The following is a 22,829-nucleotide window of genomic DNA, read 5'->3' as shown; positions in this document are numbered from 1 at the left end:
CGAGGACTTTTGAGGGTTTCGCGTGTGCCCTTGTCAACAGTAGGGTCGATAACGGCGAAGCAGATCTTGTTTTGACCGGTAAGGGATCGTCAGTCAGTCAAGGCACAAACAGGTGATAGTGGTCGTTGGTCGCGGGCGAATAATTGTGAGGCTGGGTGAGGTCGTGGTGCGGCGGGCGCAGGTGACGGTGACAGGGCAGGATCTCAATGAGACAATTTCAAGTAGCAATTAACATGATCAGAATAAGCTTGTAACGCTCATAGTTATCATCTCTGTTTGACAAGACAACATTCGCTGCAGAGCACAGCACGACGAGGAAAAGTTTGTTGAAGCAAAAGCGGTGGAGTTGGGCTGAAAGCTGTACAGAGAGGGATGCGGCGCAGCCAGCGGGTGCAGCAATACGTACCGAACACTTAGGTAGGTGCAGGTAAGATGCTTTTGCTGGGTGGATTGGGGGAGGCGGAGGGTAACCAAGAGCCTAGAGAACCCGGGCCTCACAAGCCTACCTTTAGGCCCCAATTAGTCGTCGGACCTTTTTTCCCAGGTGTGCCGCCATAGAAAAACAGTGTTTAACAGGCCCGCCCCCGGGCCAGTCAGGGTTGAAAGCACACGCCACCGATGCTCTCGCCACCGTTATTGGTTCATCACTCGAGGCATGGGCCTTTCCTTCACGCTCACTTCCGCTTCTCCACCCTGATATCAGCCTACCTACCTAGGTAGCTATCTTGATAAAAATTCCCCGGGAACGAACACATGGGTCTTGTTTACTGGTCCAAGACTCCGTATTTTGTTCCCACCGGAGTATCAAAAGCTCTCTCCCGTGTTTTTCATTTATGCTTATAATAATCGCAGCGATGGTCGGTTCCAAACCGCCGGCTTAGTGCCGAACATCGAGCATCCAGGTAGAGAGAGCAGGCCATTGTTGCACCCTTGCACAGATCTATCAAGAACCCGGAGATCTAGCCAGGTAAGATGCCAGGAATATCAGGTTTCTGTCCGGCAGAACGCACAACTACTGTGTGTAGTATCTTTCCGTCGGCAGCGTTGTTCGCTCTCTGGAACGTCAATTGGCCATTGCCTATGCATGCATGGATAGCTGCAAAGTCACCCGTCGATACCGTCACCCATTCCTATCTCTTTCTCTGCTGAGTCGTTGACCGCCTGAATTTGTCGCCAAAAATGGACTATACAAAGCACTCTGAAAAGGAGGGAATAGGAAAAACAAGCGAAAGGGATTTCCGAGGAAGCGGTTGGCTGGACAAATGGCCAAAATCATGGATGATGGGCCGCGACGTTTCTAACTAAAGGTTACGGGCCTTTACCGCCGTCGGCTCCACCCAGCGCCCATGGCTTGATCCCGATGATGTTAGAGGCTCCCAGGAAAACAATCTTTTCGGTTGTACGGGTGACCGCTTGTGACAAACAGTTTCAGGCTTGCAGCGACTTCCATGCCGCCTTTCGATTCGTCACTCTGAGGGGCGTGGAGAGGTGTCCCTCTCCAGCTTGCCAACACATCAGCTACCATCCTGCCAATCGAGTGCTCTGTCCCAGCCATCATTTATGCACGTTATAAATACGGATGACTTGAATGTGTGTTGCGCTACGGATGCTGGATGTTGTGCTACATTGGTTTTAACATGGCAACATTGTACGAGGAGCCTTTTCCACGTGCGCCAGACTACTGCTGCTGAAGTCTTCTCCCATACCGCGAGCCCCCCAGGTGCGATAGAAGATATTATGGGAGGAGAGGGGAAATAGCGCCCTGAATATATTTGGCGGGCTGTGCGACGTCGCTTGGAACACAGCAGACTACTGCTCCTGCGTCGCATGTCAGCGTACCCCAGGTACGGAGCACGCTTGGACCGCCATTCACACTGTGCATAACGGTGTGTGCGGATCTCAAACTCCAAGGATCGTCCTCATTCCCACGAAAATCTCCACCTATTGGAATCACCGCTCTCTGGGTCTATGTCTCTGCGCTCTCCGCGAATCCATTCTCTAGGATATCTATCAGTTCATCAAGCCGTCTGATGCTCAGGCCTGTATACTCGTGCTTCACTAACTCCTGGTTCTCATCTTGGGCCAACAGTACCGTGGCCGCCCCAGCTCTCCAACCCGCTGCCATGTCGTCTATACTGTCACCGACCATGATCAAGCCAGAACCCAGATATCTCCTGGCCAATTCCAGAGGGTCAAGCTCACCACCCACATTCTGGACAGACTGTTGAACTTCGCCCGTCTCAATATCCTTATCCAAGCCCCAAGACTGAGCGATCATCCACAACCCTTCTGGGCTCGGCTTGGGTTCCACGCCCTCGGTCTCCCTAGTGATGATGGGGTCGAACTTTTCTTCTGGTAGGTAGTTACTCAGCAAATGATGCACGGGGGCAGGGAAATTCCTCGTGCAGAGGGCCTTTCTCACGCCTCGCCGAGTGAGGTAGTCCATGAGCGCCTGCAGTCCCGGTTGCGGACGTTGTGAGGACATGGCGTTGCGCTCGATGGCTTGGATTTTGCCAACGGCGCGAGCTTGCGGTGATAGAGGGGGCGGATCGGGGATTTTGTCACTGAAAGGGGACAGCATTTCTTCCGAGGGCAGTTGGAAAGGGTTGATTGTCGAGTGAGGATGTTGTCCTAGCCCTGGTTCTGGACCGAAGTCACTGCTGCTGGCGGCGGCGGGGTTGTCGGGTTCATTGGAGAGCGAACGGATGTGGTCCAGTATGTCAACGGATCTGGGAATTCCCAACGCCTCACGCATTTCCCGGAACATGTAGTTCTGAGGAAGACTGGCGGCAGAGAGTAATGATTCGATTAGAGTCACGCTCGGCAAAAGCACAGCATGTAGACTCACCATAGCGTCCCGTCCATGTCAAAAATTATGCCCTTTAGCTTTGGAAGACCATGACCCTCCTCGGCATTGGGATTCAGCGGCGCGAACCGCTTTGGTTCTCGCTGTCTCTGTCGAGACGTCGCCGTCTGTGCGCTTGAGGAAGCTGAGGTCGAAGTTGATGGTGCTGTTGACGTTGACATCGACATTGCCATCCTATATCGCGGGGTGTTTGACGATGTTGTCGCCTTTGGAGATAACTGGGGCTGATGCTGCCGACATGCAGAGTATGGTCTTGGCCTAGCTCCAGGGGTCGAGGTCGAGAAGGACCTCGAAAGCTGATACCTCTGTTGCCTCCGCAGTGTACTAATAGCTCGACTGGCGACGATATTAATCCGAAGCATGCAGCAGGTGGTCCAGAAGGGCAAAGACGGCAGAAGGTGCCACTGCTCGATCTCAGCCAGACTAAAGATGTTAGGAGTTTTGATGGAGATGTGGCAGTCATAATAACATGAATTTATCTCATTTACAATCCCTTTTGAGAGAAGTAAAAGGACCCTGCCTCATTGAGCAACTACTGTGATGACGATGATGATGGCGATGTCGGCGACGGGAATATCCGCTTTGACAAACCCTGGCAGCCTCGTCTTTTGCCCGTAACTTGACCCGAGGACTTTTTCACTCCTTGGTTAACACTGTCATCTACCTGGAGAATCACTATATACGGCATGCTCCCTCGATTGACGGTCGAAATAAAACAAGGAACCAAGAGACCCTTGTGGACGCAATTTTAAAGTATCTCATCTTTGGAATATTCTAATTAGCAGACTTTGTACCAAGAACTAACGTTTTTATGGGTTGTCATGATGTACCTGTAAACACTCAGACCTTTTTCTCTTTGCATATCTTTTTTATTGCACAAAACCCAACAAGGCGCCCTCTGACCATGCCGGAAAACTCAACAAACGAAGCGCAAAGCCATGCCTATGCCGTGGGGGTATAAGATGCTAGTAATACAAAGCTCCGACCTTTTCGCCAGCTTTCGAATGCATCAACAAACACACATATGTGCAGATACCAGAGGTCAGGCCTGTGGCCATCATTCATCTCAAATCACCGACGTGCTCCTCTCGCCTCTTCGTCAATTGCTTCTTGCGCTTCTCTCTCGGCTCGCTCCTCCTCGTCCTCGACGGGTGCCGTGAGGAATTCGTGTTGCAATGCCTCTCTCGCCGACCACCGTTTGCCAGCATCGAGTTCGAGGAGCCCGTGCAGAAATGCCACTGCTTGAGCTTCTCCTGGTCGAAGAGTGTCTTGCTCTTTCTCGCGACAACTTGCCCAGATGATGATCTTTTCAAAAGTAAAACCCCGTTCGCCGATGGTCTCGATGTTGGTTTCAAAGAGCTGGCCATGCATAGCTGCAACCGATTGCATCTTCTTCCGGCCAAATATCGAAGCCATTTCGATCATGGCATCAACATCATCAGCGCTATTGAAGAATGGAAATCGTCGTGCCAGAAGGGTGAGGAGGATCACGCCGGCTGACCAGATATCGATTTTGGTGGTTTGGGAGGTGCATTTCAACAAGACTTCGGGCGCTCGAAACCCCCGGGTCCCTGCTCTGTTTGCCCTTCGAGATGGTCGGCTGTCATTCTTAGGATACCCAGTCGACATCTGCTCCGTAGTGGACTGCAGAGCCTGCACGGCATATGAGTTGATAAATCTATCTCGTCTTCTCTCCCTTGACTCCGTACAGAGGCATGGTTGCCAGTCGGTCCCTTGCCTCTCAGCCAGGCCAAAGTCGACCAAGACACCAAACCTCCTAGTGTGGTCGTAGAGGAAATTAGTGGGCTTGATGTCGCGATGCAGGATTCCCGCCTTGTGAACATGAGCCAGACCGTTGAAGAGACAACGAAAGTAGTGCCGCATGTCATTGATAAGGAAGTCTCGATAGTACAAGCGAAAGTCGAGGTGCTTAAAGTATGGGAGTACCGCCACGACCTGGTCGAGATGACGGAAGGCTGTCAACAGTGGACAGATGTATTGCGAGTGGCGTAATTCGTGTAGAAGCTCCAGCTCGTTCATGATGCGGTGAGGTGAAGATGTCACATAGATCTTCTTCAATGCGACAAGCAGACCCTTCCTTCGTGGTCTACTGACCGTGCCAGACGCAGCGCTTGTTTTCCGCCTCTTAGAAGGGGGCCCTTCGGATGAGGACTCGTTCGTAGGATCTTCATTCTCTTGACCTAGCTCGTCCGGCTGAACAAGCTCTTCGGCCTTGTATACAGTGGAAAAGGTGCCTGCAATGTAGAGGTCAGCAAGGGCAACGACATGCCGGGGATGATGTGAATACCTTCGCCAATGCGGTTGATGAGTCGGTACCTCTGGGAGATGCCTCTGAAGCTTTCTTCGAGTCTGCGCATGTCATCGACTACACTCTCGTTGACTTCGTCGTCGCTCTCGTCTGAGTCGTCTGAAAAGGATTCATTTAGAGAGTCCTCGTCTTCCGCCTGGCACTGCACCATGTTGTCCGCCTCTTCTTCACCACCACGAAGCTGTTCTTGTGCATCCTCGTGAATGGCGATCGGAGTGTGCCCCATGTTGCCTTGGTCGAAACACTCTCTCACTTCCTTCCCTTGGATCCCTGCTGCGGGCCGCCGTGCCTTCTCCCGGTGACGCGTTGACGCAGACTCGGATTCAGCTTCCTTCGTAGGCGTGTCTCCCACCCCGGAGTCGCTTAGCAAGACATGATAACGCGACAACGGTGCCTTTGAGGTCTTTGTTGACTGTAGGTTGGTCTGTTTGGACCGTAGGCTTTTGAGGACGCCTCTGGCACTCGTGGCCAATTTCATGGTGCTCGTCCCGGGCTCGTGTTTGTATGTGGGGCATCACCTAGGCACATCCGCCAGCACTAAACAGGAAATTCGTCAATAAATCTAATCGCGAAGCCAACAACCACGAACCGTCGGATGGTCGCAAAGGTGGTCGCATTATTATCTGGTCTTTGGCTCTGACTTTGTTGTTATTGACAGTGACGAGGTGGCAACACTGACCTTTTCAACGTGGTGGACACTGCTGCAATGCGTTTGTGAATGTCCCACAACGTTTACTGCCGCCCTGACAACGTCTACAGAACACATGCGCCAGTCTTAACAACCACATCCTCAACTCCGGACAATTCATCACAGCAAATATGGAGGACCAAGTTGATTTCGACATCAATGAATCTCTAAAACTTTACCTCAGCGATGTGATGACTATCGCCACGCCTGAAGCGAGCCCAGAATTGATCGACTGCGAAAATGATCCCGACAGCCTTTCACCGGGGTCGGTGGACAGTGCATTGGACTCAGTAATAGACTTGATCACGGAGAACCCGGAAGCACTGCTCAGAAGCTCGACATTCGATACCTTACAATTTTTGTTAAAGTGCGCTTCCTTCTTTCGCTCCATTACCAAGTATCCCAGGGCCGCTTTTGCTGACGATTTCGTGTACCTAGGCATTCATCCGTCCTGTCTACCCAATCTCTGGGTAAGGTCCTCACTTTGATCGTTTCTGGACTATCGACCACCGCAGACATTGCAAATCAGGACATCGAAAATGACGAACAAGAGACTCTGCCACAACATAAACGCTTGCTGGAAATGTACGCATTCCTTCTTCAATGGGCCGTATCCGCCGTCGAAGCCAAAGCACAGGAAAAGTCGAGCGCGGCGCCAGCAAGAAGAGGTGGGAAAGGGGCAAAATCAAAATCAGCTGCCAAAGACAATTCCTGGGATTCTTCCGATCAGATCCAGAGTGCAATGGATGTCATGTGTCGGGTGATGAAGCTCAAGCTGAATCGCATCTTCCAGACAACCTCTGATCGCGACACATTCATCAATCTATTTACGAGATCTATCTACTTGATCATGGAGAGCGAGACCAGGGTCAAGATTACAGCTGTCCGCATGTTTTGCTTCAAAGTGCTCTGTGTCGCGGTGAAGCATCATGGTCATGCTCTTGGGGCACAGACCTCGATTGTCCAAAACCTCACATACTTTGAGCATTTGTCAGAACCGATGGCCGAGTTTCTCCACATCCTGTCCGAACAGTACGACTACCCTCAGCTGTCTGCCGAGATTCTCAGGGAGTTGGCCGCAAAGGAATTCAGTCAAAACGACAACAAAGGGCCAAAGTCGGTTTCCGCCTTTATCATCAAACTCTCGGAGCTTGAACCAAGACTTGTAATCAAAGAGATGGGCCTGCTGGCCAAATTCCTTGACAGCGAGGCACATACCTTACGATGTGCGGTGATTGAAGTCTGCGGAAACCTGCTTGCAGATCTAAGCAGACAAGAAGAGAAAACTGAAACCACCAAGATACAGATCAATGCTTTCTTCGACACCCTCGAACAACGGTTTCTTGACACAGCACCTTTCTGCAGAGTACGGGCAATGCAAGTCCTCACCAAGATATGTGATTTAGAGCAGAAGTTTCCTAAGAGGAGACAGAATGCTTCCGAACTTGCCATGCAGAGTCTCCAGGACAAAAGCAGTAACGTTCGGCGGAACGCTATCAAGCTGCTGAGGAAGCTGGTTTCTTCGCACCCATTCAGCCTAATGCACGGCGGCCAGCTTTCACACAAGGAGTGGACAGAAAGACTCGAGGCAGTGGAATCGCAATTAGACGCTCTGAAGCCCCCACCCGAGTCTCCTGGAATGGCGCGCACAGCTGCAGGCGAAGAGCAGGTTGACCAAGATCTTCTTGACGATGCTACTCAGGCCGAAGAAGAACCCCAGGAGATGACTGAGGAAGAGAAGATTGCTGCAGTAAAGAAGGCGCAAGAAGAAGCCGCAACGTCTGAGGTAATCGGCAAACTCCAACTGACTCGAAAATATTATCTCGAGGCGCTCAAATTTATCGAGACCATTCACGACGCCTCGGAGATCGCAGTTCAGTTGTTGTCGTCACCTAACAAGTCGGAAGTTATCGATGTGATGGACTTCTTCGTCACGATTGACGCATTCAAGGTTGAGACTGCGCGAAAGGGCATTCGCCGAATGATGCGGTTGATCTGGACTAAAGGAAACAGTGATGAGGGCAAAGGAGTCCAGGCTCATCTAATCGACAACTACAAAAGTCTCTTCTTTGATGCCCCCGATATGTTCAGCACGAATGATGCGGCCAATTTCGTCGCTAGAAACATGATCAGCTTGACATTCGGTGCCACACCTGCAGAATTGACCTCGCTTGAACAGCTGCTGAGCACTATGTTTAAGGCCGGTCACATTTCCGAGTTAGTAATTGCCAAGTTATGGCAGGTGTACGGCGTCAACAAGGAAATCTCCAGGGCACAGAGGAGGGGTGCCATCATCGTGCTCGGAATGATTGCTCTCGCAAGCCCAGAGGTCGTGGTGAAGGAAATCGACACGATGTTACGAGTCGGTCTCGGACAACTAGGCCGAACAGATTTCGTGCTCGCCAAATTCACCTGCGTTGCCCTCCGACGCATGATACCAACTACAAAGAAGGTGCAAGAAAAGACTGCTTCTGCCGGTCTTTCGAAGATGTCCAACAACCATGAGGTTCTGCGTATGCTGGCATCGATCCTCCTGACCACTTCGGCAAGCAAAGACTGGTATGGGATGGCGGAACAAGCCATCAGCGCCATTTACGTACTCTCAGATCATCCAGATGTTCTATGCTCTGAAGTGCTTAGACAGAAGACTCGCCTTGTCTTTCAGCAGACGAAAGACCTGTCGTCGCTATCCAGGACGCCCTCTCCGGAACCCGATGCAATGGACATTGACGGGGAAGAGCAAGTTACAAACCCAGAGGCCGAACCGCATGAGCCAGTACCTACCGAAACCAAGCAGGAGAAGCCCTCGATTGCACTCTCACAGCTGTTGTTTGCTGTCGGCCACATAGCCGTTAAGCAAATCGTGCATCTGGAGTTATGTGAACTCGACTTCAAGCGACGGAAACAGGACCAAGAAAAGAACAAGCCAGTGGCCAATTCTTCTCCCGACAAGTCATCAGCTCCTACGCCAGCCCAGCGGAAGAGAACTGCCGCAGAAGAGGTCCTTGCAGAGAAACAGAAAGAGGAAGAAAAGGACGAGCTCGACTTGATCGGCGGCACGACCGAAGATGACTTCACCGAGGCGATTGTGCATATTCGGGAACGGGAGTTGCTCTACGGGTCACATTCATTGCTCGCGAATTTTGGTCCCCTGGTAACGGAAATTTGCGCCAACAATACAGCTTATAAGGATCGAAACCTCCAAGCTCAGGCGACGCTGTGCCTGGCCAAGCTCATGTGCGTGAGTAGTGAGTACTGCGAGAAAAACTTGCCGCTCCTGATCACCATCCTGGAACGATCCACCGACCCTATTGTCCGCTCCAACGCTGTGATTGCGTTGGGCGACATGGCAGTCTGCTTCAACCATCTCATTGATGAAAACACCGACTTCCTCTACCGGCGGCTGAACGACGCGGATGAAAGTGTGAAACGAACCTGTCTGATGACATTGACATTCCTCATCTTGGCAGGACAGGTCAAGGTCAAGGGTCAGTTGGGAGAAATGGCCAAATGTCTTGAAGATGCAGATAAGAAGATCGCAGATCTAGCACGCATGTTCTTTACCGAATTGGCCACCAAGGACAATGCTGTGTACAATCAGTTCGTCGACATGTTCAGTGTGCTCACTCAAGAAGGGCCTCTGGAGGGTGGCGTTATGGAGGAGGAAGCAGTCAAGAGGATTTTGAAGTTTTTGTGTGGCTTTATTGAGAAGGTACGTGTGCACCCATTACATCGCGCCGCTGCTGTGCTGCAACGTCTATGGTGTCCTCTTCATTCAACCAATATCAACAACGGGATGAGACTCTCCCTGATCCTCTCAACTGACTTGTGTGCCAAATAGGACAAACACGCCAAAAATCTGGCTGAAAAACTGGCAGCTCGTCTGAACCGGTGCGCGAATAAGCGTCAATGGGACGACACAGCATACGCGCTGTCATTGCTTCAGCACAAGAATGAGGACATTACGAGGAAGATCCAAGAGGGATATAGGGTGGTGGAGACGGAGGCGTGACATGTTCACAAGGCTCCTCAGGCGTGTGCTAGTGGAACATATCATGAAGAATGTAATGAATTGCACGAGGCTATGAAACCTAGGTACTCGGCAGGCGTGTTCTGTGCTTAGTGAACGGGTCACGTCGTCCTGGCAGAGTTGTGATTCTGGATAGCCAGCCTTTCCTTCCAAGGTCGCAGTCTGTAACTACACTAAACAAGCTTTCGATGTGTTTGAGACGAGGCTTCGAGGTATATGTATGTTATGCGCCTAGATATGTCATGTGGTCCTGTAAATTGACCCCAATTGGCGACCATGGACACATACTCCCTTCCTCCTTTTTGCGGTGGCTTCCTCGAAATGTAGTGAGCCTATCTATGCCGGGCATTGCGAGTGAGATTCATCGTCTTTTATCTTCCAAGTATATACTATCACGGTGATGTTCCATGTTCATGCCTTGTATTCCAGTTTCTTGATGTTCAATATCTTTTTTTTTTGGTGATTTCTGCTCTCTTGGGCTAGATTCGTATGTATGGATGTATGCAGCTAGGTAGGTAGATAGGTAGGTAAAACGGTCAATAGATTAGATATACTATCTTATCTCTCTCTCAGTGACCCTGGTCCTGCCCCCCTGGCCCGTTCGTTCGTTCATTTGGCAAAAGAGAAGGAAAAAGGGAGGCGGTGCCGGGAGAAGCAAATAGGCTGTTTGAACGGTCCGTTGGGATGGATGAATAGATAAGAAGGCAGCAGTAGATAGACAGGCAGACTATACACGCCCTGAAGTGGCAGCATCGTTGTCTTTCTTGGGAAAGAAAATTCGGAAACCGGTTACTCCGTCCGTGTGTACAAGGCACATACATACACACGCAGCATGAATAAACCTCTCCCCCCTCAACCCCGCAACACCATATCAAGTGCCCGGTAACAAAGAAAAAATGGTGGCCAGTTGGTGCGCACACTTCCAGCCTTGGATAGCGAGGGATTGATTCATGCCATGTCGCTTCGTTATACCGTTCGTCTTCGTTTGGTCTCTTCTCTTCGGGGTTGTTTCGTTGGTCTCGTGGTAATGGGGTTTTTTGGTAATGGTCGAGTGAGGGATGGATTGAATGGATATATGAACAGATAGGATAAATAGATGGATGGGATGGGTCAATGTGCCTGTCTTTGTGCCATCGATCGGTAGGTGAAATTCTCGATTGCTCGATGAGACCATGATGGTTTAAACCGCCGGTCGAGGTGAAGTGTTGTCGTCATAGTAAGAGTATAGATCAATTGAGGTGCGCGGGTTCTTGCGAACGGGCTGGGAAAGAAAACCGCGTTCCACAGACGAGTCCCACACAGTCGCCGCCGCCGCAACAAAGGTACGCTCAATGAGAAAGGAAAAGCAGATTCAATGAATTCTTGCCCATCCGCTCGATTCCATGAGAGATCGAGTTGAATTCCTCCTAGGGGGTGATGGCCGGCGAGCCAGAGGTCTTGGACTCGGAGTCGCTCGCGATGTCGTGCGAGAAGTCCGCGCCAGTGCGGGTCATGTTGGAGCCGGATCGCAAGCGGGCGGCCTCGCGCTTGGCCAGCACCTCGTTCCAGGCGGCCGGGTCGAGGGCGTGCTGGGACGGCTCGCCCAGGGCGGCGGCTGTCCCCATGACGGTAGCGCTGTGGATGGCGGCGCCGACGGCTCCCCCGTTGGCGGACATGACGCTCTCGGCGTCCATCTCCGGGATGGGCGACTCGACCAGGCTGTGACGGGCTTCGCGCTTGGCGGCGCGGATCTCGTGCTGCGTCGCGAACTCGGCGTGGTGCTTGGCGAACAGCGGGACGTGTTTGTCCAGGAAGTTGGCGGCGGCGGCCAAGGGGTGCGGCGTCGCGATGTGGATGTGGTGGTGAGAGTGGTCCTGAGGATGCCACGACCCGTCGTTGGGGTTTTGGGTCGGTGACGGCGTCGGCGCGATGATGTATGCGGGGCTGGGGTGCACAAAGGCCGACGGTGGGGGCGGCATCGAGATCTTCATGTTGGACTTGGTCGAGGACCGCGTCGTCGTGGGCGAGAGGGTTTCTTCTGAGGCGGAGGGAGACGACATTGTGTCTGTGCTTAGATTGGTCTCTCTATTTGTACCTGATCAACTTCTTGTCGAAAGCGGGAATTTTCGACTGGCTGTCTCCGCCCTCTGGTCAAAGAGCGCCGCTTTCCTATACCAGATCCCCCTATACTGAGATGCGACTGGGTCTGGGTCGGAAGATGTAGGACCACGGCCACTGAGGGGAGGCTCTATGGGAAAGGTTCAGGTGACCTTCGCAATTCCGCCACCGCAGAATGTAATGGATTCTTTGATGAGGGCTTTTTTTTGTCCCGCTCCTTTCTTCGACGATTCAAAAGACAAAACAGCGCAGCGGATGAGGCGCTGGTCGAGAGACGATCAGGAATTCCAGAGAGAGAACCAGAGGATGGGGACCAAAAGAGGAAGACGGGAACTCTGCGCGCCCTTTATAAAGGAGGGAAAAGTCGAAGGGAAAAGGCAGAGATAAAGGGCCGTGGTGGTTACGCGAAACTTAGCAAAGCATTCCATCCTCCTGAACCTTTGGAGCGCATCGTCTTCATGGGACCAGGCCGGGGCATGTTTGCTCTTGGAGCCACTCACGGGCATGCAGCGAGGAGGGTGGGTGGGAGGTGTTTTCGACGGCTTCAATGGCTTCAATGGGCCTCTGGCATGGCGACCCAATGAGTGTCTGGTCCGTTGCTGACACACCATGCGACATTATGCATCATGCCAGCTATGGCGTCTTGGTTTTCCTCGCTTTGCCCCTCCATCCATCGAGAATTTCTTTATCGGAGAAAAGGGAGTACCCTCAAATGAGACATAAAGACCAACGTGTGTTCACCAGAGCGCTACGGAAGTACAAGACAAGAGAGAAGAAGAGAAGAACACAACGTAGTAGGATGTCAATACGCAGTTTTGGCGACCAGGAAGAAAATATTGCCTCTGTCCCGGACAGGCAATCGCCTACCTAGGTAGTTACAGAGCTAATGAGTGCAACTAGAGCGACCAAGAACCTTCCATGCATGCATGACCCGTGAAGGAGGGGAAAAACGGAGCGAGGACGAGGATCCGGCGCGGGAGAATATTAGGTACGAGTCCTCACTTGGTCACCCAAAGGATCTCGGTTAGGTACCTAGGTAGGTATGTATCATTGCCTGATACGCGTCGCCTCTTGTGGCCCCTTCCGTGATGCCGGGAGCAAGGAGCAGCAGCAGCAGCAGCAGGGACGATCTAGACTTCGCCGTCCAGATGGAGTACGAGTATACATGTACATGTCATCCACAACATGACATGACTGAGTGGCTGAGACAGAAAAGCATGATGACCGGCTGCATGCATGTCGCCTCCCCAGCTTTGCCACAGCCTTCCCTCCCAGCCGGATCTTCCTGGCTTCGACATGTGACATCCAAGATCCATAGCAGACATCATTTCTCTTGACATTGTCCTTCCTCCTTTCCCCCATTATATACCTTCCGTCATCAGGTTGCCCTACTATGCGTCGCTTGACGTGTGTCACGGATCACGGACCAAGTTCAGCCCGTTCTGTACTCCGTCGGTGGTGGAGCCCGTCTCCGTTCTGTCCGGCTGGCATCTCTGCCCTGTCGTATTCCCCAGCCCCTGCCAATTCAGGCCGGCGGTACTGGGGAAGGGTCGGTGCTTCCGCCGGCGGGTAAGGAGACGCGGGTTGAGATGCCATGGAGAATGGCTTTTGCATCATCTGGTGATGGTCGAGGAGACCGCTGTCCCCAACTGCACCACTGCTACGACGTCTCTTGCGAATCAAGAAGAAGACAAGGACGCCTATGATCACTGCCGCCGCTCCCAACCCAGCCCCCAGTCCTGCCGCAAGCCCCGTGTTGCTCGACCCGCCACCCTTGGATGGTGCAGGTGTGCTTGATGTCGCAGATGCTGCTGCAGCACTTCCGCTGGTGGTAGAACTCGTGCTGGTACTAGTGGTCTGAGTGCTGCTAGTGCTCTGAGTGAGTCCGCCGGATTCGCTTGTGCTGGTGCCATTGGCCACGAGAGGGCTTGTCTGGACGAAGGGGGTGGTGGTAGACGAAATCCCGGGCCAACTGGTGCTTCCAATAACGGTGACTGTACTCGGTTGGGTATCCCCAAGCTTGATCGCATCCTTTCCCGTGTCACAGCTACACTCAGAATCTCCTGGGCAACAGTACTGTCGGCATTCGTTAGTGCTGGACTGTTGGTGGAGTCACGACAACCGGATAGACCGAGGGGGACTTACCCAGTCTTGTGCTGTGTCACATTTAAGTAAAGGTATTGACGTGTTGGCATCTGCGAGCACCCAAACTCAGCATTTCCTATTACCAGCAAAGCCTTTGGGAAGAAGGAAGACTAAGTCAATGGAGAGCCCTGCCACCTACTCTGAGCAAAGCACCATCCGGGGCATTGCTGACTGTCCCAGGTGCGATCTGTGCATGTGCCCCGGTAATAGTAACTGTTCCCATCTTGCTCAATATAACACACTCCGTCTGAGAGACACGTCCATCCTGTCCCGCAACAAGCCGAGTTCTCTTGATCCGGGAAACACGCCGTGTCGTCAGGGGCTATTGAGTATGGATCATCAGGAGCCAGCGTGCTATTTTGCCAATAGCATGTCGCCGAGGCCAGGCGTGGTATGAGAACGAGAAAGAGGGCAGAGAACATCAAGGTCGGCATTGAGACGAGCACGCACGACGCCCCTTTGCACTCGATGAGGCAAGGTGAGGTCTCTTCAGTGTGTAGAGGTCCTGCTGGTGTTTGCAATGGAAGGCTGCCCCAAGGCGTGCAACTGACTGCAGCGGGGGTAGTCGTCGCCAAGCGCAACTGATGGACGACAGTCCAGAAGACGGTAGCAGTGAATCTGAATGTGTTTCCTGAAAGAAGCAAAAGACAGGATGGCATTGACAACGAAACCCGTTTGCGCCACTCAGGCACCCTACCAGTACCAGTTCCACCCTCTAGTCTGTTTCACCGCAGCTGTGTGTCCCAAAGGTTGAACCCTTTTCACAAATATACGAGCACACCGGCAGGAGAAGGCTGTGGATCTGAGTGGCCGCCACATACGAGTAGCTCCATCGGACCCTCCTGGCCCCAAGGCTAATTGGTATGAAGTATCCATCGAGATTGAATACGCAGCGTACAAGTGGTCCAGGTCGATCTCTGAGGGGTGCGTTGTCGCTAAGGCGTTCCGTCCAGATCTGCAAATCACTGGGCCAGATCCATAATTGCTCAATGTTAGCGTTGGACCTTTGACAGGGATACGCAGTGGCAACTGGTGTCAGGGCGTCCATGAATGCTTCGGTCAGGCTGTGATTGTGATTCTTCAGCCTCGATAAAGTACGAGGGGCCTTTAGGGGTAAACGCCCGGTGCCGTGGGCCGTTCCTGTTCGAGTACTCATACTCGTTACTCGTGCATCCAGAGCCACAAGATCGATCTGGCCAGACCCTGAGTCTTCGCAGGCAAAGATGAATGTCTCGAGGAGGTCCAAGGTGATCTCGAGAGAGGAGCTCATCAAAGCCATAGAATGAAATGCTGCCTCGAAATATGGCATGCGACAAGCGCAGAGGAAAGAAAAAAACGGGACACCGTGGCATCAGGTTCTGTACAGTGTGGCCGAGAATATACCAAGGAAGTCGCGACGAGAGTGACGGAAGCACTGGTATCGCCTGCCTAGTGGGCTTCGATCGAGTGCATAGGTCAGGGATATAGCATAGGATGCGGGTTCCTTCAAACACTGAGCAGCAGGCACGCAAACGAACAGCTGTTAGAACCTTTGGACGGACGAACTCTTGGTGCCAGTGATCCATCGACCAACCCTGCCGTGACGGTCGAGGGGAGTTTGAGATGATCTGGTATACCTCTTTCCTCGAAACTGCACTGGACCACCTTTGAACCCGGTGTCTGTGATCTCCAGTCGCAGTCTGGAAGGTTCTGGCGTTGCTTTCGCTTTGATCTAGCAGCCAAAAGGTACCACTGCTCAGAGGGCGACTGTTTGTGGGAAGATAGGGAAGGCGTTTCAAGAATCTCTTGCTCTTTGACCAGGGGCATTGAGGCGGGTCTGGGTCGTGGCTCAGACAAAGCAACGAGAAACATGATCTGTACAGAAATCCTGCTCAAATGGCTCGTCCAGACCAGCCAGGCCCAGAGAAGATGAGGAGCAAGAGATCCAGTGCGAGGCACGATTTCTCCTTTCCCTGGCCTACCGTCCAAGAGTGATTAAAAAATGCCCGTCAGGAGGCATCATCGAATGCTTGTTATTCTTCGCGATACTAGCCGAGTTTGCGAAGTCGTCACTCGTAAACACATTCCGTTTTGAAGAACAAAGTCACAGAGTACGAAGTAATATTCCTGGGAAAGATAGAAGAAAACAGACGCAAGCAAGCGATGGGATGTAGGGACCATCCCCATCCTCACTGCCCGTTTTCTTTTTCGGCTCGAATGCTTTCGAAAAAAAACCCAGCAATGATCCACAGCGGCACACGTTGATGATCTGAAACCCCGTGGCGTAGTCCGCCGAGATGATTTGCGCCAAGGGTTGTTGTTGGTCTGTGAGATCGTATTGTTGTGATTGCTCTAGTCAGCAATCGTGCGGTGCCAGAGGCAAGCAAGCAAAGGTCCTGACTCCTGAGGCCACTCGTTGCCGAGATGATAAAGTTGTAGGAGTGCGGGCACTTCGCTACGAGGACTCCCCTTCGTCGCGGGCAGCAGTTCCAGGCGTCCCCTGCGTGTATTTCCCGAGCCGTTTCCCGTTCGAATGAGAACTCGTAACTCGTTAGCTGCAAAGTGGAGCGAGCGAATGAGCAGACCCCTGGTCCGAAGTAGGAGTACAGGGGACCTCGTACCGGTTGCTCGTATATGTATACCCTGGGCTAGTACCTAGGTATCTCATGCCCGCGTGCCGTTCTTTATTTCTTTGTTTTCGTTCCAACGTTTCAGATTCGGGGAGCACCAATCCAGCAACGAAGTCGGAGTGGTTGGCGGTGGTGTGATGGCAGTTGATTGCTCGCAACTTGGCCGTTAGTCCCTCCCCGCTGGTCGAAATAATGGAGGTTGGAATGGGGAGGATGAGCCCGCTCTAAACGAGCAATGAGGGGGGGCTCGAGCCATGCGTCGGTACCTACGGTAGGAGTGCGAGGTAGTAGCAGGGACAACAGAAGAAACGAGGTTGTTGGAGTTTCGTTTTCCATTTGTTGTCACCGGTGAGTTTTAGGCTCCTACGCTCACGGAGGCCCTTTGCTTTTGGTTTGTGCTATGACCATGGCTGCCACGCTCAACAATGGTTGGTCGGTGTTTTTGGGATTCAATATTTTTGCAGTTGCTTATGCATTACTTACTACTCTACTGGGTACTGGTACTACTGCACCTTCTTTTTCTTCTTTTATTCCTGCCTGTGCCACAGCCGTTTCGTAGAGGGGGTTGGGGGCCGTGTGTGCCCGAGTTATAGGTAGTCATAGTCATGGTCAGGGGCGGAGGTGCAGGGAGGGCGGCTCTACGGCCAGTAAAAGGACGAGTCCATCAGTTCTCAGTACGGCCAGCATTAGCAGCAAAGAGGGTTAATGATAGGGACAAGACATGCATGCTACTACTCCGTACACGGCACAGTACAACGTCAAAGCTTCTCGAAGCATCTCCAAGGCAGTGTTTTACTTCTTCTCCCGTTTCCCTCCCAGGCCAGGTACATATGTACCTTTTAATCGGCACAAGTGTGGCTGATGGCTGAGACGAGGCTCAGCCCCTCAAAATCTCGCACTATGCACCTAGTACATCATCCGGCTCCATCCCAAATTTAGTAGCAGGCCAGGCACGTCCTGTTGGGCGGTCGATCATCTTGCTACCGCGTACGAGGAGGCGGATGCCCCCTTGAACTTCCCCACAGGCCACTCCCCGGTAGGCTCGTTCGTTCGCGTTTATCGGTCTCCAAGCTTTGGGTCGTAGGCGTCTGATTTCCGACCGCTAAAGGCGTTCCCAATGCCGCGACGGTGAAGATCTCGTTACTCGGCCCTCGCATGAGAAGACCCTCTCGTTCGATCAATTTAAAACGATAATAAGTCGACGGAAGATGAATCGGGAGAGGATTTGGGTTGGAAATTGGCAGGTAAATTGATTGATAGTGACTTAACTCCGTGTGGTGGACACACTGTCGATCCAAATATTGACAAATCTTTCTCGCTTGCTGGTCAATGCCCCGTGCTCCAGTAGTGCATCTTTTGTTCCCGTTCGCTTCCTTGCGACAATATGCAAAAGCCTCTGTTGTAGGTACTCGTACGCCAAAGTACGCCACGAGAAAGGCAACCAAATGGTCACTGTGCCGAATTCTCACCCTGAACGCCCAAATGTTCCCCATGACTATATCCCCCAGCAAAAAGTGCTACTCCTTAGTCTCTCGTCACCCCAAAATGTGGTATCAAATAGCAGAACAAAATTCACATCCTCGTAAAGGTCGTTAAAACATCATGGTCGTGACAGGGAAACCAAACCCCAAAAGTTTACCATAGACAAATAATGGGAAACATACCCAGAAAACACAAAGTCGCCTCCGCTCTAGAAGTGTGACAGTCGACTGCGTCCCTCCACGAGTCGATACAATACCCGTTCGGCTTCATTCATGAGGCCACCGAGGAAAAGTGAGACCTTGTGAAGTCGAACGATTTCGAGAAGACCATTCATCCGTCCAAACACCTGTGGGTCCAAGCGTAACAAGTCGTCGACAGTTTTGACGTTGGTGTTTTGCAAATATTCCCGCATGCTATATGCCGCTTCATGCGAGTCAAGGAGAGTCGGATGCGCCGAAGACAAGCTGGAACTGCGTGAAGGGTTCGAAGTGGGCTCGCTGGTGGCCGAAGCAGCCCCCGAGGCATGCCCACTGTTCTCGGCCATTGTCGATGCAGAAAATCCATACGCCCAACAAACGAGGGCGGCCAGATAGAACGCCCACGGCTCATGCAGCATGTGGGTATCATGGAAGGAAACAGAGAGTTCGGTGTTTGTAGGATCTGAAGTCGAGAATTTGGCCCGGCTGCGGATCAGTTGCGTTGCGTGCCAGAGCGCGACCCGGCTCTCACGGTTCGAGTCGATCCAGACTCTCAGGTTTCGTTTGGCGTCTTGGAACTCGGCCTCGTTCTCAAGCTTCTTCCCAATGATCCAAGATTCACCGCTGACCACGAGTAGCTGCCGGATAGGTGCGTTCTTGGCCATGTCCCGAGCGTGGCGGTTGAAAATGAGACGAGATGTGGATTCCCCAGTCTGGTCGTTCCGAGGCAGGAGCTGATCGAGAGGAAGACCCTGGTTGGCAGCCAAGCTGACTTGGATCTGGAAATAGTCCAGACCCGAGGAGAACGCTGGCTCGGGGCCAGAAGGCCGGGCCTTGCTGGACGAAGGCGATGTAGCAGAGCCGGAAGCCATCTCTATCCACTCTTCGATCGGGCTGGTCTCCCAAAGCTCCTCTGAACAGGGCAGAGAGACGTTCAGTCGAAGTCCATTGGGACCTGCTCTTCTAGGGCGCTCGTGATGGACAATCGTGGCTGGCTGTTCGAACAAGACCACTTGCTGGAGATCCAACACGGTACATGCTTGCAGAATTCGTCGCCGGGTTTCGTGCTCCAGCCAGAATTTATGGGCCCTTTGAATGTCGTCTGTCGTCCGCTCCTTAGGAAGAGTCCTCAAGACTGCCAGGGGATCGGTTGCCAGAGTCCGTCTGGCCTGATCGAGGCTTGCAAACAGTGATCGAAACCTAGCAGACATCTCCACTTCTACTCGCCTCGCACAGAATTTGCTCAAAATCTCAAGAAGGAAAACGGTCTGCAAGTCCGCCAGCCTGGACCGACTGGTGATGTTGTCTCGTCTTCTCAAAAGCTTCGTGGCAATCTCCAACAAGGTCAAGGAGTATAGTTTTGCGTCTGGTCGGCTGTCGTATTGTGATCCTATCGCCAGCATTGCACTAGCCAAGAGGGGACTCGGTTTTGTGGGTAGAAAGCTGGGTCTGTGGATAAGGGGATAGGAAGGGTGGAAGTACTGCCAGTAGAGATCCAGGCAATCCCACCTTATAGTGTCGGATATACTGGTTGAGGCATTTCCTGACTGAAGTCCAGAGGCATTTGATAATTCTCTTCGTATGACAGACCATTCGATTCCATCCAGGTCGGAGAGGGGTATTGGTATGGTAGAGTCTGCAGGAGACTGATCAGCTTCAGTATACGCACCAATCCAATGAAAAGGGGCACATACGGGAAGATAAGTTCCATCATCAAGCATTGTCGAGGGAAGGATGCTGGGAGGTCCTGAAGAAGGCACCCAGGGACCTGGCATTGTTCCGGCGATCATGGGTGAGGCCGCGCTGGGATCGAAAGCAGCTACGGAGGAAGAGGAAGAGATGCTCTGGCGGTGCGGGTACCGGCCATAGTATTCAGAAACAGGAGATTGACTGCTTTCAGGGGTATAGAAAATAGAATCGTCCGCAGAGTTATAGCCAGGCAAGTAATGCATAGGTCGTTGCGGAAACCCGTTAAATGCTGGTGTTCCCATGCCGTAACGGTAGTCTTGCTGCTGGGGATGAACTAAAGAACCGATGGAGAGCCCTCCAGAAGAGGACCTCGGAGCACTTCGATCGGCTTGAGGACTGGTCATGACAGGAGCGGGCATCACAGAAGAAGGTTCAGACGTGACTGATACCTGTGCCATCTGGTTCATGTGTCCAGAGGCGGTAGCATCAGCTGCGCTCTCCAAATCACTGCGCAGGGGCGTTAGCACTCCTGTTCTCTCGAAACTCATGGGCGGACTTACTGTCTCTCCTGATGACGTTGGAGCAGATCCATTCGATGAAATGCCTTTCGACATCCAGGGCGAGTGCAGGGGAAGAGTGCTTCAGGGTTGTGATTCAATTCATGCCTCCTGGTGGTTGTTAGAAGAGGAGGAGATTACAATGCTTCCGAGAAGCAAACGAGCGGCCCAGTAGTAGTCAGACTTACCTTCTGTGCTCTGCCCGAGTGAAGACCTGATGACCACCGTTAGCCAGGTTGATCCTGTGGGAGAGGGGCGTCGTGAGCCCGAATGTTGGGGCCTGGAATTTGGGGGTCATGACGCCTAACGGGCGAAACTTACCTTTCCACAACCAGGAAACTCACAAGCGTGAACACGTTTGCCTTTCTTTGCCTTGCTGATTCGGCCTGTTGGTGTACACGTCGGCACCATGTCGAGAGAAACGGATGATGTCCTCATGGTGGAAGAGCTTTCACGACGAGAAGAGAAACCTTGAGCTGCACCTTCGACGGGTGAGGCAGGCGAGTCGGATACTATAGGGGATCGGCTCAAGGCAATCGTGTCTTCCTGAGAAGGCGACTGAGCGGAAGATATGGGCCGCGGGCTGTCTCTCTGCCGGCGGCGGCGATCTTTGGCCGGTTGGTCTGGTTGGTCTGAAAAGAATGTAGTCGTGGCCTGCTGTTGGTGAAGGAATGACTCGGAGGGATTGGCGACGCCAGGTTGTCGAGGAGTTTGGGAACGCTGTTTTGGGGCCATGATGGAGAAAAAGGATATTGTATAGAAGATATAAGAGTATACGAAGTGACCAAGAGGCCTGCGCCAAATGTTTCACGGTGGAGTCGTTGAAATGCTTGGAAGCCTCCGCCCCCTTCTGAGCCTCAAGTAAAGATTAAGCTTGTTTGAGGAAATGGAGACTTTGGCATGGGTTTCTGGAGGGAGGGTAGGTGTGATGAGGGAAATGACGACTTGATGGTGGAAAGAAGGGGAGAGGCTAGGAGGATTAGAGAGTTTCCAGGACCTATCGGCAGGGCTGAGTTGTGTATTGGAGGCCGGAGGCACGTGGCGGGGCGAAGGGCAGGTCCCAGGTGTAGGACCAGATAGGCCGGAGGTTATTCTTGTCCCCAAGAATGGAGACAGGGCACCTAAGGGAATACTAGAAAAAACGCGAGCAGAAAGTGGTTCCAAAGTGGAAAGCATGGAAATGAATTTGGACGCAGGAGCCAGGGTGAAATTAGTTACCATAACTTTTTGGAGAGGCGGGTGTAAGAGAGGCAAGCGAGGTATAGAGCCTCCTGCTCCAATAGAACGGCCGAGAGCGGAGCGGCTGTGTCCTGTGCATGAGGCTTTTGGGCCAAGCGTGGCCGGTCCCAGTCAAAATATAGAGCGTCTGATCAAGGAACGCCGGAGAAGCGATTGGACAGCGCAATGATAGCACGGTGGATAATGCTGACTAGGATGGAAGCCTACTCGCCCTTGTGGCATGGGGCTCATTGCTGGTAACAAGAACGGCCAGGAGGGTGTGTAGGCTCGTTCTCGGGCTGGTGGAGAGGGAGCTTCCCATTTCCACGAGGCCGGAGGGTTAGAAAGAGAAGATGGGAACTTTTGGAGAGGGAGGGGACCGAGCGGGTGGATCGAGTAACGGCAGGACGGACGCTAGCATGAGTCCACCCGCCAGTCATAGCCTCATCAACCCGTCATCCGTGAGGTCTTAGCTCCAGGCGGGTGCAGCAAGTGGTGAGATGGGCCGTCAGATGCTGGTCACTGTTCGCGTGAGAGATGCACAGCAGCAGCAGCATGGAGTGGTACCTGAGGCCAACAAGCGGAGCCCGCTGCTGATTGGGCTGCACACGGTCGGCGTCATCCTTGAATAGCACGGAAACCCAACACACCTCGACACTTAGCGGTTTCTATCGCGAGTGCGGCGCAGGCCGATCACACTAACCCAAAACTAAGGCGGTTGCTACTATCTAAAGACCTTGCTTATACTATCACGGGACTAGCTTGAAACACTGGCCAACCAGACACCGGCCAAGCCTCACCCACAGGGATCCACCCTGGATGGTCTAAAAGTCATCCGCTAACCGAGATAAGAATAGTTCCTCTGTTGTTTAGACGAGTCTGCCTTACCTGAGCACTAAAACACCAAACAACAGAAGCGAGC

At 52.6% G+C, this 22,829-nt stretch overlaps 6 protein-coding genes across 6 annotated transcripts; 1 reads left to right on the top strand and 5 right to left on the bottom strand.

Annotated features, from left to right (window-relative positions):
- Positions 1–1,966: 1,966 nt before the first annotated feature.
- Positions 1,967–3,033, bottom strand: Z520_01284 (uncharacterized protein; the record flags this gene model as incomplete). Its single annotated transcript, XM_016771802.1, has 2 exons — positions 1,967–2,783; positions 2,849–3,033. 2 exons carry the CDS (start codon positions 3,031–3,033, stop codon positions 1,967–1,969), a joined length of 1,002 nt encoding a protein of 333 aa, XP_016636941.1.
- Positions 3,034–3,937: 904 nt separating this feature from the next.
- Positions 3,938–5,673, bottom strand: Z520_01283 (uncharacterized protein; the record flags this gene model as incomplete). Its single annotated transcript, XM_016771801.1, has 2 exons — positions 3,938–5,121; positions 5,175–5,673. The coding sequence occupies 2 exons, from the start codon at positions 5,671–5,673 to the stop codon at positions 3,938–3,940; spliced, it is 1,683 nt and encodes a 560-aa protein (XP_016636940.1).
- Positions 5,674–6,014: 341 nt separating this feature from the next.
- Z520_01282 (uncharacterized protein) lies at positions 6,015–9,895 on the top strand (the record flags this gene model as incomplete). Its single annotated transcript, XM_016771800.1, has 3 exons — positions 6,015–6,250; positions 6,322–9,595; positions 9,725–9,895. The coding sequence occupies 3 exons, from the start codon at positions 6,015–6,017 to the stop codon at positions 9,893–9,895; spliced, it is 3,681 nt and encodes a 1,226-aa protein (XP_016636939.1).
- A 1,424-nt stretch (positions 9,896–11,319) lies between these two features.
- Z520_01281 (uncharacterized protein) lies at positions 11,320–11,952 on the bottom strand (the record flags this gene model as incomplete). The annotated part of the gene is made up of 1 exon (XM_016771799.1): positions 11,320–11,952. One exon carries the CDS (start codon positions 11,950–11,952, stop codon positions 11,320–11,322), a length of 633 nt encoding a protein of 210 aa, XP_016636938.1.
- Positions 11,953–13,429: 1,477 nt separating this feature from the next.
- Z520_01280 (uncharacterized protein) lies at positions 13,430–14,589 on the bottom strand (the record flags this gene model as incomplete). The annotated part of the gene is made up of 3 exons (XM_016771798.1): positions 13,430–14,086; positions 14,156–14,205; positions 14,295–14,589. 3 exons carry the CDS (start codon positions 14,587–14,589, stop codon positions 13,430–13,432), a joined length of 1,002 nt encoding a protein of 333 aa, XP_016636937.1.
- Positions 14,590–18,454: 3,865 nt separating this feature from the next.
- On the bottom strand, positions 18,455–21,424 carry Z520_01279 (uncharacterized protein; the record flags this gene model as incomplete). Its single annotated transcript, XM_016771797.1, has 4 exons — positions 18,455–20,639; positions 20,693–20,800; positions 20,878–20,903; positions 21,011–21,424. The coding sequence occupies 4 exons, from the start codon at positions 21,422–21,424 to the stop codon at positions 18,455–18,457; spliced, it is 2,733 nt and encodes a 910-aa protein (XP_016636936.1).
- Between the last annotated feature and the right edge of the window lie 1,405 nt (positions 21,425–22,829).

Source organism: Fonsecaea multimorphosa, assembly GCF_000836435.1.
Source record: "Fonsecaea multimorphosa CBS 102226 unplaced genomic scaffold supercont1.2, whole genome shotgun sequence".
Classification (NCBI taxonomy): domain Eukaryota; kingdom Fungi; phylum Ascomycota; class Eurotiomycetes; order Chaetothyriales; family Herpotrichiellaceae; genus Fonsecaea; species Fonsecaea multimorphosa.
This window is presented reverse-complemented; position numbering and strand designations above follow the sequence as displayed.